The sequence below is a fragment of the Cricetulus griseus genome, chromosome 2 (assembly GCF_003668045.3).
Source record: "Cricetulus griseus strain 17A/GY chromosome 2, alternate assembly CriGri-PICRH-1.0, whole genome shotgun sequence".
Classification (NCBI taxonomy): domain Eukaryota; kingdom Metazoa; phylum Chordata; class Mammalia; order Rodentia; family Cricetidae; genus Cricetulus; species Cricetulus griseus.
This window is the reverse complement of record NC_048595.1, coordinates 225666991-225682377: the sequence shown is the minus strand read 5'-3', so window position 1 is coordinate 225682377 and position 15387 is coordinate 225666991. Positions and strand designations below refer to the sequence as shown.

Here is a 15387-nt window from a genome sequence, read left to right as displayed (position 1 = left end):
TTTTCCCATCTGTACTTTGTCAGGACACTTAGTGGGGCCTTTTTCTTTCCTGACTCTTATCAGACTATTGATTTAGAAGGAAGGGAGGGAAGGAGGCTCTGTAGACAGAGTTTAGGGTTTGATTTTATTCTTAAACCTAAATAATTAGATCTTTACATTCTTGGGGATAAGCAAAGTATTTTTCCTAATTTTTCTCCATCAAATTGTTCAGAAGATCAAAATGATAAAAACATAAGTTCAGCATTTTGCTACTGATGCTATACTTGGTTTTACTTAACATTTGGAGAGTGATTGCCTTTGACATAAGTTCAAGAAAATTTTATTTTTGCTAATGTCAGTTTTTGTAATGGTAATTAGCAAATAAAAGGATGTTTATTATTCAAAACAAGACAACACAAAACCCAGTCTCCCAAATGTTAGAAGAAAAACTATTTACACATTTAACTAAAATATAAATATAACTCATAGCTCAAGATAGACACAAAATTCATCGATATTTTCTTCTTTCCCATAAGAACTCACATTTGATGCTGTTGGGCTGGGGCTAGACTACACATCACATTTCATTCCTGTTTCTTTGACTTAGGAAAAGCTCAGAAAGCTATTTTGGAAAGTTGGCTTTGTCTAGGCATGGCTTACTGAGCCCAGGATTGCTTTCTGTTTCTTCCTCAAATGTACAGGTTAAGGCATCAAAGCCTTTGAAAACTTGAATGTGTCCACATGGGGGCAAATTTTGGGTCTCTTCAGGGACTCAGGAATTTTCCTTTTCCTCACTGATAAGGTATAAAGATATGGAGGTTTGGGTGAATGCCCTTTATTTTTAGATGCAATACAAGCATTCTTAGGTTATTAGGAAGCATAGGTTGATTTTACTAATGTTTAGGAAGACTACTTGAGTTGAGGTTTAAGTAATAGGATCGATATGAAGCTTTATCATAGACCCCAAATTTTCCCTCCTTCCATCCTTCCCTCATGCTCATGTTTGTTTGTAAGACAACTACTTACTGATAGAGCCACCTCCCCTGCCCCATAAACCCAAAATTTAAATGATATTTTTGCATCTAAAATGATACTGGGCAGAAAGTTGATTGTAAAATTCTTCTGTTACAGCTCACAGGTATCATTGCAATGTAGCAAGTAAAATTGTTTTCATTCTTTAAAAACACAGGCTTCTGTTTCCTTGTCTGTGATAATATTTTAAAGGATTGGACCAGTTTTAACATGATACTTTGTATCAATTGTATGTATTCTAACTAAAAATTTTTAACAGACAGAAGTAGACAGTACAGGGTTTTTGTTTTTTGTTTCCTAAAACAGATGTTATTAGCTAGGTGATGGGGGTGTACACCTTTAATCCCAGCATTCAGGAGGCAGAGGCAGGTGAATCTCTGAGTTCAAGGCCAGCAGCTTTTGGTCTATAGGTGTTCCAGGATAGCCAGGGCAACACAGAGAAACAAAGAAACAAAAAACAAAACAAAAAACCCAACCAAACAAAAACAGATGTTACTTCTGTCCAATTCTGTTTATCTTGTTAGTGAAAACAACAAAACTGTAAAAATAGGTAAGTGGTTTCAAGATTAATCACTATAGAGGAATCTGTCTTAAACACCAAGCAGGACCCAAAATACCACCATCAAAATAGCTTTAGATACTTGTTCCCAGAGTAATTGAAGTTGCTGTTAGAGACTCCCTCACCCTTAAAAACTGAAACTGTTGAAGACCTGGAATGTCATCGGTAGACAGGAGAGAGAGTGATGAAATACAGTAGTTAGGGAGAAGCAGGAGCCAGACTCTTACCTCTGCTTCAAGACCTGCCTGGTCTCATCTGTTCAGGACCTCATCACCTTCCCTAAGTCCTCTCTTAAATACTCTCCACCTGTCAGTACTCCTACAGTTGGTTGGTACCAGGCTTCCAGCACAGGAACACTTGTACTAGCAAATTATTGCCCAACTGTAGCAGTCACAAATGCTCAGTAGATTGAAAGTATGAATAGCACAGTGTCTTCTCCAGCCATAGTGAGATGAAGGCAGAAATCAAGCAGAAGGGTGGCAAGAGTCAGTCTGTGTCACAGAGTGAGAGAGAGCAACACTGCTCTGCAGAGACCTCTGTCTGGCATAAAAATGAAATGGAGGCAGGGTGAGCTGTGGTAATGAGTCAGGTCCCAGTTAGTTGGTGAAGAGAGAATAGGTTGGAAAATCATTTCAAGAATAATAGCTGTGGATTCTGATAGACACATACAGGTTCTGAGAGAGGAAGAAGATACTTGTAAGTGGGGGGGGCGCACAGATTTTGCTGAACATATGACTGTAGTTTTGTTAGGCAAGATAGGGGCAGCTGCAATACCAACAGGTTTTAGACGGTGGAAAGGACAGAAAGGGCAGGAACTGGGGGTAGTTAGGTTTAGGGTTAGTCTAAGGACCCTCCACAGAACTTTATGTGGACAGCACAGAGACAGGCTGTGCTGTAAGTTTACTCAGAATTCTAATTGAGAAGAAAGCAAGAAAACTTACAAGTACACTGATTTTCCAATTTAGAAAAGAAACCTAGAATCAGATGTAATTGTAGTGTCAGATGTATGTGCTATAATCTTTAACTTTTTAAAGTGTTTTTTCTTTAATGTTATATATCAGAGTTTAAAATTTTTTACTAACTATATACAGGCAAGAATTACATTAACAATGTCTAGTCTATTTGCATTTGACACATTCAGAGAAAATATTCATTATCTATTCTACCTTGGTTCAAAGTGTTGTAGTTTCTTACCTTTATGTAAAAAGTTAATCTCATCTCTTTAGAAATATGACTATTATATTATATACAGTATGGCAAGCACAGTTTAATTCCTCTGAAAGTGTTTTAGAATTTTGGAAGTGTGGAATTTACTAGTTCAGTGTTCATTTCTTTTTATATGTTTATGTATAGAATTTTAATAAAGTGCTCCTAGTATTAATAGGCTTAGGTTCAGTTTAAATATGGTGTAATGTAACTGGTCTAGTTTTATCATTTGTCATTATTCATGTCAGTTTAGAGCTATTTTATTGGTTTCACTGTTTTTATATTTCCCAACTATTTTTCTGAAGTTAATCTTGTTCGTGGTGTTTTTTAGCGTCAGCTTTTCTTTCTTGACTCTTTACTGATGCTCAGGATAAAGATGGAGACCGAGCCGTTCACCATGCCGCCTTTGGAGATGAGGGCGCTGTTATCGAAGTCCTGCACCGAGGCAGTGCGGACCTGAATGCTCGCAATAAGCGAAGGCAGACGCCCCTGCATATCGCTGTCAATAAAGGGCACCTTCAGGTTGTGAAGACGCTGCTGGACTTCGGTTGTCACCCCAGTCTCCAGGTAAAGCTTGTAAGGAACAAACTGAGCGGGCATCAGTAGAACATTGTTCAAGGGACATAGTAAGTTCTGTGGTAAATTTGTTATTATGAAGACTATCCCAAGATATAGGCTGATGTAAAATAACTTACTTCATAACTATTTAAATATTTTCATTATAACTTCATTTATTCTAGATCCTTTGTTTAGGTCTGTTTTGGAAAATATATTGTGTTGATTTACAGTAGGAAGGAAAGTGGCCTAATTTTTGAAGCAGAAGTTTCACCTATGAAATGATTGTTTTCTAAGCTCATTTAGCAACTAGATGAACTTAAACCACATATGTAAGAAAAATATAGTCTGTGTCCATAATGTGTTTATTTTGGTTATTAAACACTGTCCTTTGTATACATATAAGACTAAAATTTGGAATGAATACTTATCTTCATAGCAAAGCAAATATTAGTATATCAGTGTTTAGATTCCTTCCTAGCCTTTCTTTCTCTTGATGAATAGACTTGAAATACTGTTTTTAAATAAAAGTGGTCCTTGAAACACTATTTGAATATGTAGAACTAGTTTCTTTAAATTAAAAACTCAATAATGCTTAGAACCCAATAGGGGGAATCACTATGAACTTTGTAAGCTGTGGTATGGATGATTCTCAGCACAGAATTCTGAGTGCAGTAGTCGGAGCAGCAGCTTTAGAAGGCGGCAGCGGGCTCTGCTCAGCAAATGGTTACTAGGAAGTAAGTTTTCTCAAGTGACGAGGTCCAGGATGTGGCTTCATAAGTAGAAGCCACAATGGCAGAATTGGAGGATGGAGGAAAAACTGAGGGTGATCAGTTGAAGGAGAAGAAATTAGATCTACCCATCTTTCTGTCTGAAATGGGAGGCAAAGTTATGTGTAGGGAATGTTAATTGGAATTGGGGTAGACAAAGTGTTATTCAGACTTGTGCTTTGACAAAGCTGTTGTGGGGATCAGAAAGCAGGACAGACCAGGGACCTGTGGAAGGGTGTTCAGGCACATTAAGAGTTCTCAAGTGAGAGCTACACATTTTTAGTGCCACCAAATAGAAGGAAGGTGGTTGCATTGAATTTGGGTTAGGAATATTTTGTGTGTGGGTGGGTGCCTGTGATTGGAAAACATTTTCTCTGAAGGGCCAGATGGTACTGTAGGTTTTTATGTGTTTTGTTTCAACACCATTCAACTCTGCCTTTGTAGAATAAGGCATTCATAGCTAATACATAGGTAGATAGGTATGGCTATGTTGTGGTAAGATTTAAATTATAAAAACAGGTGGAAAGCTGGATCTGACAGCTGTGGTATATGATAGAGGGTAGGTAGTCTATATAGACTTTGTAAAACTACAAATTGTATAAGCTCTAAATAATTCACTTATGCAGACGGTTAATATTGAATTAGAATCTATTGCTAAGTAAATTGATTAATGACAAATACCTCCCAAAAAAGGTGGCTTGAGGGACTGGAGAGATAGCTCAGTGAGTGAGAGCACTTACTCAAGCAAGTGGACATGAGTTCAGATATTTTGCATCCACACAAAAAGCTGGGCATGTTACACATGCCTGAAAACCCAGTCTTGGGTTGATGGAGACAAGTGGGTCCCAAAGCTCACTGGCCGGACAACCCAGCTGAAATAGTAAACTTCTGATTTAATCAGGGACACTGCCTTAAATGAAGTGGGAGAGTGGAGGAAGATGCCTGATGTCCTTCTCTGGACTCCGTGGACTTGTTCGTGGGTGTGCACACTTGCACATTTGCTTGCACCACACACACCATTCCCCTTACATAGAGATACAATTTTTTAAAAAGCAGATTTAGAAAATGTAGGTTTTGATTAGATATGCTTCTACTTTGAACTAAGTAGCCATTTTCCTGCCCTTTGAAAGTACTTTGGTTGTTGATTTTACCAGTGCTGTATATTATATTAATATATATGAAACTGAAGAATTTTTGATACTTATGTAGTTAAGGCTAAAAACCACTGGCTTTAAACTCATTGTTCTGGGGCCTAAGACTGCTTCTGTAGGTTCTTTGTTTCTATATTTGAGGCTGGGTCTCTTGAAGCCCAGCTGGCTTTGAAATTACACGGTAGACAATAATGACCTTCAACTTCCCTTCCTTGTGCCTTCGCCTCCCAAGTGCCAGGGTTACAGGTGTATATTGTCATGGCAGCTTCATGTGATGCTGGAGATAGTGTCCAGGGCTTTGTGTACGCTAGGTAAGTGCTCTCCCAGCAGAGCCACATCTCCAGCCCTAATCTTTTTTGCCTGCACTTTATATTTAATAGAGCATAAAGTTGGGTGTGTTAGCACATTCCTGTAATCTCAGCACTCAGAAGGTAGTGGCAGGAGGATTAGGAGTTCAAAGCCAGTCTCAACTATATAGAGCAGTTTCAGGTCAGCTCAGGCTGCATTGTGGGAATCTGTCTCAGAAACCACCACCACCACCACCATCATAACCACCTCCATCCCAACAGCAAGCCAACAAGGACTCTTAAGCATGAGAGTCAGACAGTTGTTCGATTGTTATACAGCCTGCTTCTTTGTGTACAAGTTAAGTGAAAATCTCCCTTTTGATGTGATCAGTGGAAGGAAAACTAATGAAAATCTCTTTAAACTTAAAACAATTAAAATAAAGGATTCTGAAGGTGACACCCCTCTCCATGACGCCATAAGTAAGAAGCGAGATGACATCCTGGCTGTTCTTTTGGAAGCTGGAGCAGACGTGACCATCACCAACAACAACGGGTTCAATGCCCTGCATCACGCTGCACTAAGAGGAAATCCCAGGTAAAAATTTCTTTTTGTTCTGCTTTAGATGTTGTTTGAAATGTTTTCCTGTTGTCTGTAGTAGTGTTTTCCTGATGTAATGAGGACAATTTTGGCTGATTTCAGCATCTCACATGACAAAGCTCTGTAGAAAATGTGCCCTTATTCATCAGGTACATGTTATTCTGATATAAGTACTATGAAATGGTTTCATGTCCATTGAGTGTAGTTATAAAATATCAGGAGTACCAGCTAATCTAAAAATATTCTAATTAAGTGCACTTTAAGATGTTTTGCTTCTTCAGCACCATTCTCAAGGTGTCTTCTAGGCTTATATTATCCATTTACACGATGTTAAGTATTTATGATGATTATTAATGCTGGGTTGTTTAGATGTGTAATGTCGAGGAACCCTAATCATGTATTAGTAGTATGTCTTCTACCTGATAAAAGGAAGGGTTTGCTGGTTAAAATATGAGAGAGGCTGCCTTTGGAGAGTCATAATATTCATAAAGGATCAGCAAAACTCTCAAGTGACAACACTGAATGATGCGGTTTCCACCAAGTCACTTTTTGGAACAATTTTAACCTAGGCTTCTTTATAGTTTAGTAAAACCCTATATATTTTTGACTAAGAAAAATATAGCCAGGCAGTGGTAGTGCATACCGTTAATCTCAGCACTCTGGAGGCATGAGGCAGGCAGATCTCTGTGAGTTTGAGACTAGCCTGTTCTACAGAGTGAGTGCCAGGATAGGCTTCAAAGCTACATAGAGAAATCCTATCGAGAGAGAGAGAGAGAGAGAGAGAGAGAGAGAGAGAGAGAGAGAGAGAGAGAAAGGCCACTTCTATGTTCATTAATTTTATCTATCCATGAAATTTTTTTTGGTTTTGTTGTTGTTGTTTTCATTTTTTTGTTTTGTTTTGTTTTGTTTTTTGAGACACGGTTTCTCTGTGTATTCCTGGCTATCTTGGAATTAGCTCTGTAGACCAGGCTGGCTGCAAACTCACAGAGATCTGCCTGCCTCTGCCTTCTGAGGGCTGGGTTTAAAGGCGTGCACCACCACCACCTGGCTATCCATGAATTCTTATTCCTGGAATTCCTTAATGTGTTTGTTAAAGCGTCTTAGTATAACCATGTGAGGTAGTCACTGAAGACAAAGGGTTTTATTCTGACTACTGTTTGCTGGGGGTGGGGGAAGGGCACACTGAAGGACTGAATTGTTGATTACATACTGATTTTTTTTCAGATTACAAATATTTGCATTTTGAAGGAAACTGTAATTATTATGTCTCTGCTCTTCAAATAGAAGATGAGAATGATAATATCCCATGATAAACCTCTGCTAAGTGCATTAGATTCACCATATCACTTAATTCTTTTAAAAACCCACATTTTAGGGTGCTAGAGAGATGGCTCAGAGTTTAGGAGCACTGACTGCTCTTCCAGAGGTCCTGAGTTCAATTCCCAGCAACCACATGGTGGCTCACAACATCCGTCATGAAATCTGGTGTCCTCCTCTGGTGTGCAGATATACATGGAAGCAGAATGTTGTATACATAATAAATAAATAAAATCTAAAAGAAAAAAAAACCCCATATTTTAAAGCCAATTGATTTTTTTTTTCTTTTTCTTTCTTTCTTGCCCTGCTGGTGATTGTACTTGGGACCATGCAACTTTGAGGTGAACTCTATTCCATAAAGCAATGGCCCTGGGCCTTTGAACAGCCTATGAGTTGGGTGTTAATAGCCTCCTTTTGTTTGTTTGTTTGTTTTTTGAGATGCTGTTTCTCTGTGTAATAGCTCTGGCTGTCCTGGAACTCTTTATAGATTAGACTAGCCTTTAATTCCCAGAGATCTGTCTGCCTCTGCCTGGGATTAAAGATGTGCACATCACTGCCCAGCAATAGCCTCATTTCATAGATGAAGTATGTGAGAATTACATGCCTTGGCTTGGCATTCAAGCACATTTCTTTTTCAAGATGGTTTCATTGAGAAGTGGACCTGGGCCTGTCATCTTCCTGCCTCAGTCTCCTGAGTGCTAGGATTATAGGCAGATGTATACTACTATGCCAGGCTGAGTGTCCAGAGCCCTTCTCTCTGACTTTATCTCCCACTAATTGAAATCTTTCTGCCTGCCTTGTTCTTCGCTACATTATTACACTGTTTTCCTTCCTAAAGTAGGCTGTTTGCTCTCTTCCTCCAGGTTCTCAAACACTTTCTTTCATGAGGATGTTATCTTAGTCACCTTCTCCTTCTTCCCCCCTGCAGCTACTTCCTTCTGTTCAGCAAAGTTCTGTTACTCGCGTGTGTGGCCTGCTTAGTGCTGCCTGCTCACTGTAAGACTGTGGGTGTTCATATTCATGCATATGTCCTCCACTCCACATGTCCAAATAGCACACACTACAAGACTTCAAAAGATATGATTAATTACAGAATGAATTCTGTATGAATACTGAAGTTATTCAGATGGAGCAAGCACTTCAGAGTAAATGGTCAAAAAGATTTTTGAGGGAATTTAGGCTATACTGTAAGATCATAAAGTTTGAGACAAACTAGAGATTATAGAAAAGTGCTGTCTTAAGTATTTTGAATTGTTTTGTTTTCATTAGATGTGAGCATAGTATAGTTAATAAGTTAAGCATATTGAGGAGGAGGAATATTTTTCTTGTGTTTCTGTAATTCTTGAGGATTCTTTAGAAAATATGTAACAGTGACTCCTTCAGCCAGCTAATTAAAGACATTCAGTAAAGAAAGGAGCTGGAGAGATGGCTCCATGGGTAAAGGTGCTTGTTGCATAATGACGAGTTCAGTCCCCACAACCCAGTGTGGAAGGAGAGAATGCACTGACTTATGCAAGTTGTCCTCAGACCTCTACATGTTTGCTGTGGTGCACATATACCTTCATGCATCAGATAAATATTTTAAGAAGAAAGGAAAATGTGCTAATTATATAACAAAATGGCTTTGGTTAAAGCTAGCTGAGTCCTTTATTCCTTTTTTTTTTTTATTGTTGGGCAGTCGTGACTCTTGGTTGCCATATACCAATTTTTTTTTTGAAGACAGTAAATAGTTATTTAAATGTGTGTCAATTGTAATAGCATGTTGGGTGTTTTGAGATTTTTTTTCATATCAAATATTAAAGTTAACTTTTCTTTGTAGGCTTTGGGTCTTTACCATAAAAAGCAGATATGGCACATTATTGTTTCTAAATGCTAAAAATTTCCCTCTTTTTAGATTAAATATCAAATATTAATAAACATGCTAGCTAACACCTTCCCTTTGTCTGTTCCCTAGTCTCTCTTGTTAATGTGGCTGCTGTCCATATTGTAATGTTTTAGCCTCTTTTTGTTTTGCACTGGTTGCATTTACTTAGTATGATTGATTGCATGCTGGACTTCTGTTCCACTTTAATTGTAACTAGTGTTCTTTAGTTAGTATAATTCTTGGGTGTTTTTGAGGAATTTTTTTTCTGTTTTATTTTTAGAATGTTTGCACATTTTTCCTGTTAGGTTTTTTGTTGTTGTTGTTTTGTTTTTAACAGCATTGTATAAGCAAGCTAGTATTCGGAAAAGTATTTGCTTGTAATTATTTCCACTTTTTAATGATTGAAAATGTGGGAAGTTTATAAAATTTGCCTATGCACTTGTTTGTGTGTATGTGGAAGTTGAGTACACTCCACTCCCCGGCTTTGCTTTTAGCTAATAATAGTAATTTTTCAGCAGTGCATCAGCAACGTGGTAGAACTGCTGGATGTGGCTGGGATTTTCTGAAGGAAAACTTTTATTATCTTGGTCTTCAAAATATGTGTAGGTGCCTTATGTTTATGGAAGATATGTTTTGAGATCTGTTCTTGAAGGTACAGATCAGTACAGATTGTACAATTTCAAAGCTGATCTGGTCATGTTTTCTAATATTTGATGTGTTTGTTTTTGTTTATGTGTTGGTAGTACTGTAGATGGAACCCAGGACTTTGTATGTGCTAGGCACTCTGGAGCTGCATTTCCAGCCAGATATTTTATGTTTATAGCGATATTTCCTACTAGAGTTTAATTTGAGACTTGTGAAGGACAAAGACAGGAGAGCAGTGGCATGTTTACTAGTGACAATTGTCACTGCCCAGGTGAGGGACAAGGCTGCAGAGTTGAAAGTCTTCATAAATAATACATAGCAATGTTTTAGCATTTCCTTGGTTTTGAATATTAGAAACTTTTGCTTCAAGTTCAGGGGCAAAGAATTAGATGTTTATTGTTAAAGTCTGTCCCTGAGACAGCATTCTGCAGCATTATGTTAACACTCAGGTAAATAGTGGCAAACTTGAAGGCTAGTACTATTGAAGGCAATGACTCCATTTCTGGAGTGCTAACTATTATTACAGTTTTCTGTAATTTTAAACACGCATACCATGCCCTGGAGAGTGTATACTGCTTTCAGAGGAGGTGAGTTTAGTTTCAGGCACCCATTGGCAGGTACACACCTGTCTGCAACTCCAGGGGAATCTGATGCCTCTACTCTCTGGGGGCATCTCACTCTTATGTACATGTCCATGCACAGATAGAAATTCACATGATTTTTAAGAATTATATAAATAACTCTTAACATGCATACCAATGTGAAACACAGTCATATTCTCATCATGTTTCTAGGTGAGTTAAGATGAATTTCTCAGATATTTTCTTCCTTTTTTTTTTTTAAAGATTTTATTTATATGTATACAACATTCTGCTTCTATATATATCTGCACACCAGAAGAGGGCACCAGATCTCATAACGGATGGTTGTGAGCCACCATGTGGTTGCTGGGAATTGAACTCAGGACCTCTGGAAGAGGTCTTGCTCTTAACCTCTGAGCCATCTCTCCAGCCCCTATTTTCTTCCTTTCCAGGAAAGTCATCAGGTAGTACAATAGGCATTTCCTTATTTTCAGAAGAATGAGAAATTTAATAATTTGATTTTTGAAATTTGCAATGCTGTTATAATAGCTTTTAAAGTTTATTAATTAAAATGAAAAGTTAATACAAAGACCACAAATAAATAAGTTTATTTGAAATCCTTTTATGACACATTTTTTTCATAAAGCTTTTAATAAACATCTTTAATCACTATTGTTCTTCCAAATAAAATTGACAGTTGCTGGTTATTTGCTTTTAATTACAGTCAGAATAAATTCAATAAGCTGAAATTAGTTGCCATATAGTTCATATTACAGATGAAACGCTGGCTGTCCTGTGGTAATCAATGCATAGCTACAGCTGGTTGAAGGGGACCAAATCCATTGAAGAGGCGATTTGGTTCCATTTTACCAGCTTTAGCAAAGCATTATCGCTGCTAGTTTAGGATCCAAATTGGTTAAATGTTCATTTATAGAAATTCAACATGACAAATGTTAGAAGTCCTGTACTGGTGTGCCAGTGGCCAAAAGTGAAATTCCCACCGTATGTGCATATCCTACCACTTGGTACTCTTGTAACTCACTCAGTCTTTTCCCTTTAACACATTAACGTACATCTTTACATAATTTCTTTTTTTATTTTTAAATATGTAGCCCAGGCTGGCCTCGGATCCTCCTTCCTCCGCCTCCTTCAGCAAATTCTGCTGGTGTGCACCACAACTGACTACTTAATTCTTAAGAATTCTTAATTCTTAATTCTTGGAAAACCAACATCCTTTAGAAAGAACAGATGTCTAATGCATGTCAGAGTAATATTTCAAGTTTATCTCCCAGCAGGATTCTTTGTCTTTTCTTTATTTTTCTTCCTTTCTTCTTTGTTTTGAGACAGTCTTTCTGTGTAGCCCTGGCTGTCCTGAAACTCACTCTGTCTGGCCTCAAACCCACTTCTGCCTCCTGAGTGCTGGGATTAAAGTTGTGTGCCACCACATCCAGACTGCCAAGCCAGGTTTTTAAGTAATTAAACTGGAAGCTGAGAAAGTCATGTTAGCTCCATATTTCTGCACCGCTTTTTTAGTGCGAAAGTCAAGGACTAAGCAAGTTGTTGACAGGAGTGGAGGGATGTGAGTGGCCTTAAGAAAACACCTCCCCCCTTTAGTTTATAAATAGATCACACTTGTCTTCGGTGTCATTCTTTCTTTTTACTTGTGTTGGCATACTAACCTTGAGGTCATAATTTAACCTCCTTAAAGATCTATTTCCTTAACTAAATTCCGTGCTTTTTGAGTGTAGATTGTTTATTATAAGGTTAGTGTTAACATTGATGTGTGGTAGTTAGCTATAATCCATGAATTTTGAATATTAAAGTCTACCACATATGTTTAAAAGCATCACTTAAGTACTTGTTATAATGTGGTTCTGCTGTAGATTTCCTGTCTGAGGAGGATGTCTTCTGAAACATACTCTTGCGAGAGAGAAAAGTCTGATAAACTGATAGTTTGTAAAATAAGAATGCTGAGTGAAATTTATTGTCTTAAACTAACCTGGGAGAAGGATGACACAGGGTAAGACAATATGCAAATAGTTGTTTATGGTATTCTGCTTCTGTAGGCTCTTAAGTATTATGCTGTTGGTGAAATTAATGTAATTTTAAATCTTTGTATCATTTTTCATAATAGTGAAATAGGTTTTCAACTGCCTGAACTTGAAAGCTGAAGATAGCACTAGCCTGGTTCTATTTTTAGTAGTTACATGGCAGCCATTCAGCAGATCCAGTTGCTCAAGTGTGCTTTTGGATAGTTCAGTTTCATGTGCTGGCCATATCAGGGCAAGGAGAGGCATAGGAAAAAATAGTACAGCGTTTGATAATGTCAGCATCTGTCATCCCTGTCAGGGAGGCAGTTGACGTGTTTGGGTTACAGCAGTGTCAGCAGATGTCCAGAGTCTTAACATGTACTCTGTTCAAAAGGAACACCTGATCTAAGTGCTGGATGTGACATTTCAGGGTGATTGAGAACACTCCTAGATATGGTAGTTAAACTTGGAAGCATTAGAATCAGTTTTCAATTTTACTTTATAAATGAATAGCCAGCATTTTCTAAGGATTGTAGCAGAAATTCCTCGTTGCCAAAATGTTTTTAAAGAATTATTAAAATCTTTCAGACTTATGGAATAATTAATACAATTTTTCATAATTCATTTTGAGCAGAATGATACCCTTTGATATAAGCAAGGATAATACAGTCTGTAAAATATTTGACATTTTGTTACCAATATATCATGCTTCCTTTGAGTTGGGGGTCCAGCATTTTGTCATTTTTATCCGTCTCTCTCATGCTTTAAATGTTAGCAGCATGCAAAGTAGAGATTGGTTTAAGAACTGACAAACTGGAGACAAGGGCAAATGATTTCATTTGTACAGTATAATTTTACTTAAAGATAGCCTTTAAAAATTACAGTTTTCTATAGTGTCAGGAAAGAAAATATAAAATTGAAAAATTTGCCTTAGAAAATCCTCTGATTTTAATAGGTGGTACATTTTACCACATATGAAGAATAGCTATTAAAATATGAGTAAAATCACATTTTAATGTGATTTTTGTTACCTTATTTTCTTATTAGATCTCTTGATCCTGATTTGATTAATCTGATACACTTAAATAAAGATCAAATTGTGAAGACAGAAAATGGTTGATCTGTATCTCACTGTTTTGTGCTGGCAATACTATTTCTTCTGTAGTAGTCAAATTTTAATCATGTGAGTACTCACACAATGTAGAATTAAAACAAAAATTGAAATCTACTTCTAAGAAACTTTTCCTTTAAGTATAATGTCAGGGATATTAGTTTGCACTTGCAAATGGCTGGTACTTTTGGGATGGGGATTTTAATACTGTTGGTGGCCATTTACTTGATAGCAGGTTAATTCATCGTGTCCAGGTCATCCTCCTGGAAAGCATTGCTCCTCTTGGTGGCCATTACCTACCCAAAATACGTACTTCTTTACATTCCATAGCAGTGTATGTTCATATGGGTACATAAAGAAGTATGTGCTCTGAGTAGGCACTGCTGAGCTGTTTGCTGTGGAAACTTGAAGCCCCTTCCCCTTTGTTAGTAAACATTCTGGTTACTGAAAGGGACCAGTAATAGGTCATGTGCAGAGATGAGTTTATCAGAGACCCAATTTCACACAGATTTACCTGACCCCATTGTGCACTTGGTGTGCTTTGTTGTGGGTGCACGTAAGCACTGGTACTTTCCTGCTTGGTTCTTCTTCAGGAGATGCCGAGAGTCAGTGGAGTTCTGTGTGTACTCAACAATGCTAGTGCCAGAGTGCTGTTCTCTCAGGCACAGGTCCTTTTTCTTCTGCTTTATAATTTGTTTCTAGAGACTATAAACATACGATAATTAGTTTTTTAGAATTATTTTTGTAAACCAGATACTTTTACTCAAATCTTATTGGAAGGAACATACTATACCAGAATTGACTTTTTTCATTGTATGAGTCAATGAATGTTCATAAATGGTAATTTATTTTCAAGGTTGCAGGGGAAAACTCATTATCATTTGGCAAGTTCTTTGTTGTTCTTTTGTTATTATTTCCTTACTGAGTTTTGTTCTTCTGTCTTTATCGAATACAAGTTCAAATAGACATGTAAGTATTTGACTTGTGTGAGATTACTTTTTAAAAATGTTTTTTTAACATAAAGGAAAATTTAAAACAATTTCTTAACTTCTTCAATGTCTCCATAAAAAAAACAGAAGCACTTAAATGTTTGTGAGACTCTGGGTTTTACGTGGAATATTTAGCACAAGAAAAAAAAAATTTCGAGTGGCCTTTAATCACTGACATTTAAAAAGTTAATTTAAAAGGAGACCTTTAGAAAATTTGAGATTTGGAAAAGTATAGAAGAGGGAGAACTGGGAGAATGGGGGTAGTAGAATTTCTGCAGCTTGTGAAGAATGCTAGTGCAGCAGCCGGCAGGGCAGCAGCCAGCCATGCAGCTGAGCATTGCATCATGCGCCTTCATACACAGTTTTGTGGCTTGAATAGTAAACAAGGGGAGACATTATGAACTGCAAGGTTTCTAGTTGACTAAATCTCAAAATAGCTTTTTAAAGCTGTCATACTATGGGGCATTGATGCGGATTTACCAAGGAATTGAGAACAATTGAAACAATTGTTTAAAACATTAAAGCTTAAATCTTTAGTAGCATAATCTCAGTGGTAGATTGCATATTTTTGAAGTTATCTGGCATACTATTTGAACAATGGCATTTTAAAAACTAAATGGTCAGTGTGAGCTTTGAAATTAGGCTATGCCTAGATATAAATTAATTTAACAGTGAGAATATATATCAGTCAGTACTAGATAAGCATTCAGACA

The 15387-nt window shown here is 37.3% G+C and overlaps 1 protein-coding gene and 1 non-coding gene across 3 annotated transcripts in view; both read left to right on the top strand.

The window, feature by feature from the left end:
- Mib1 (mindbomb E3 ubiquitin protein ligase 1) overlaps nt 1-15387 on the top strand; it is a 113633-nt gene that overhangs the window by 60247 nt on the left and 37999 nt on the right. For both annotated transcript variants that reach the window (XM_027404324.2, XM_027404323.2), the window contains exons 11-12: nt 3146-3343; nt 5983-6134. In XM_027404324.2, coding sequence (XP_027260125.1) covers nt 3146-3343; nt 5983-6134 — 350 coding nt within the window. The remainder of the gene's footprint in view (nt 1-3145; nt 3344-5982; nt 6135-15387) is intronic.
- Nucleotides 13952-14073, top strand: Mir1b (microRNA mir-1b). Its single transcript, NR_162756.1, has one exon. It is a non-coding gene; the product is annotated as a microRNA mir-1b (primary transcript).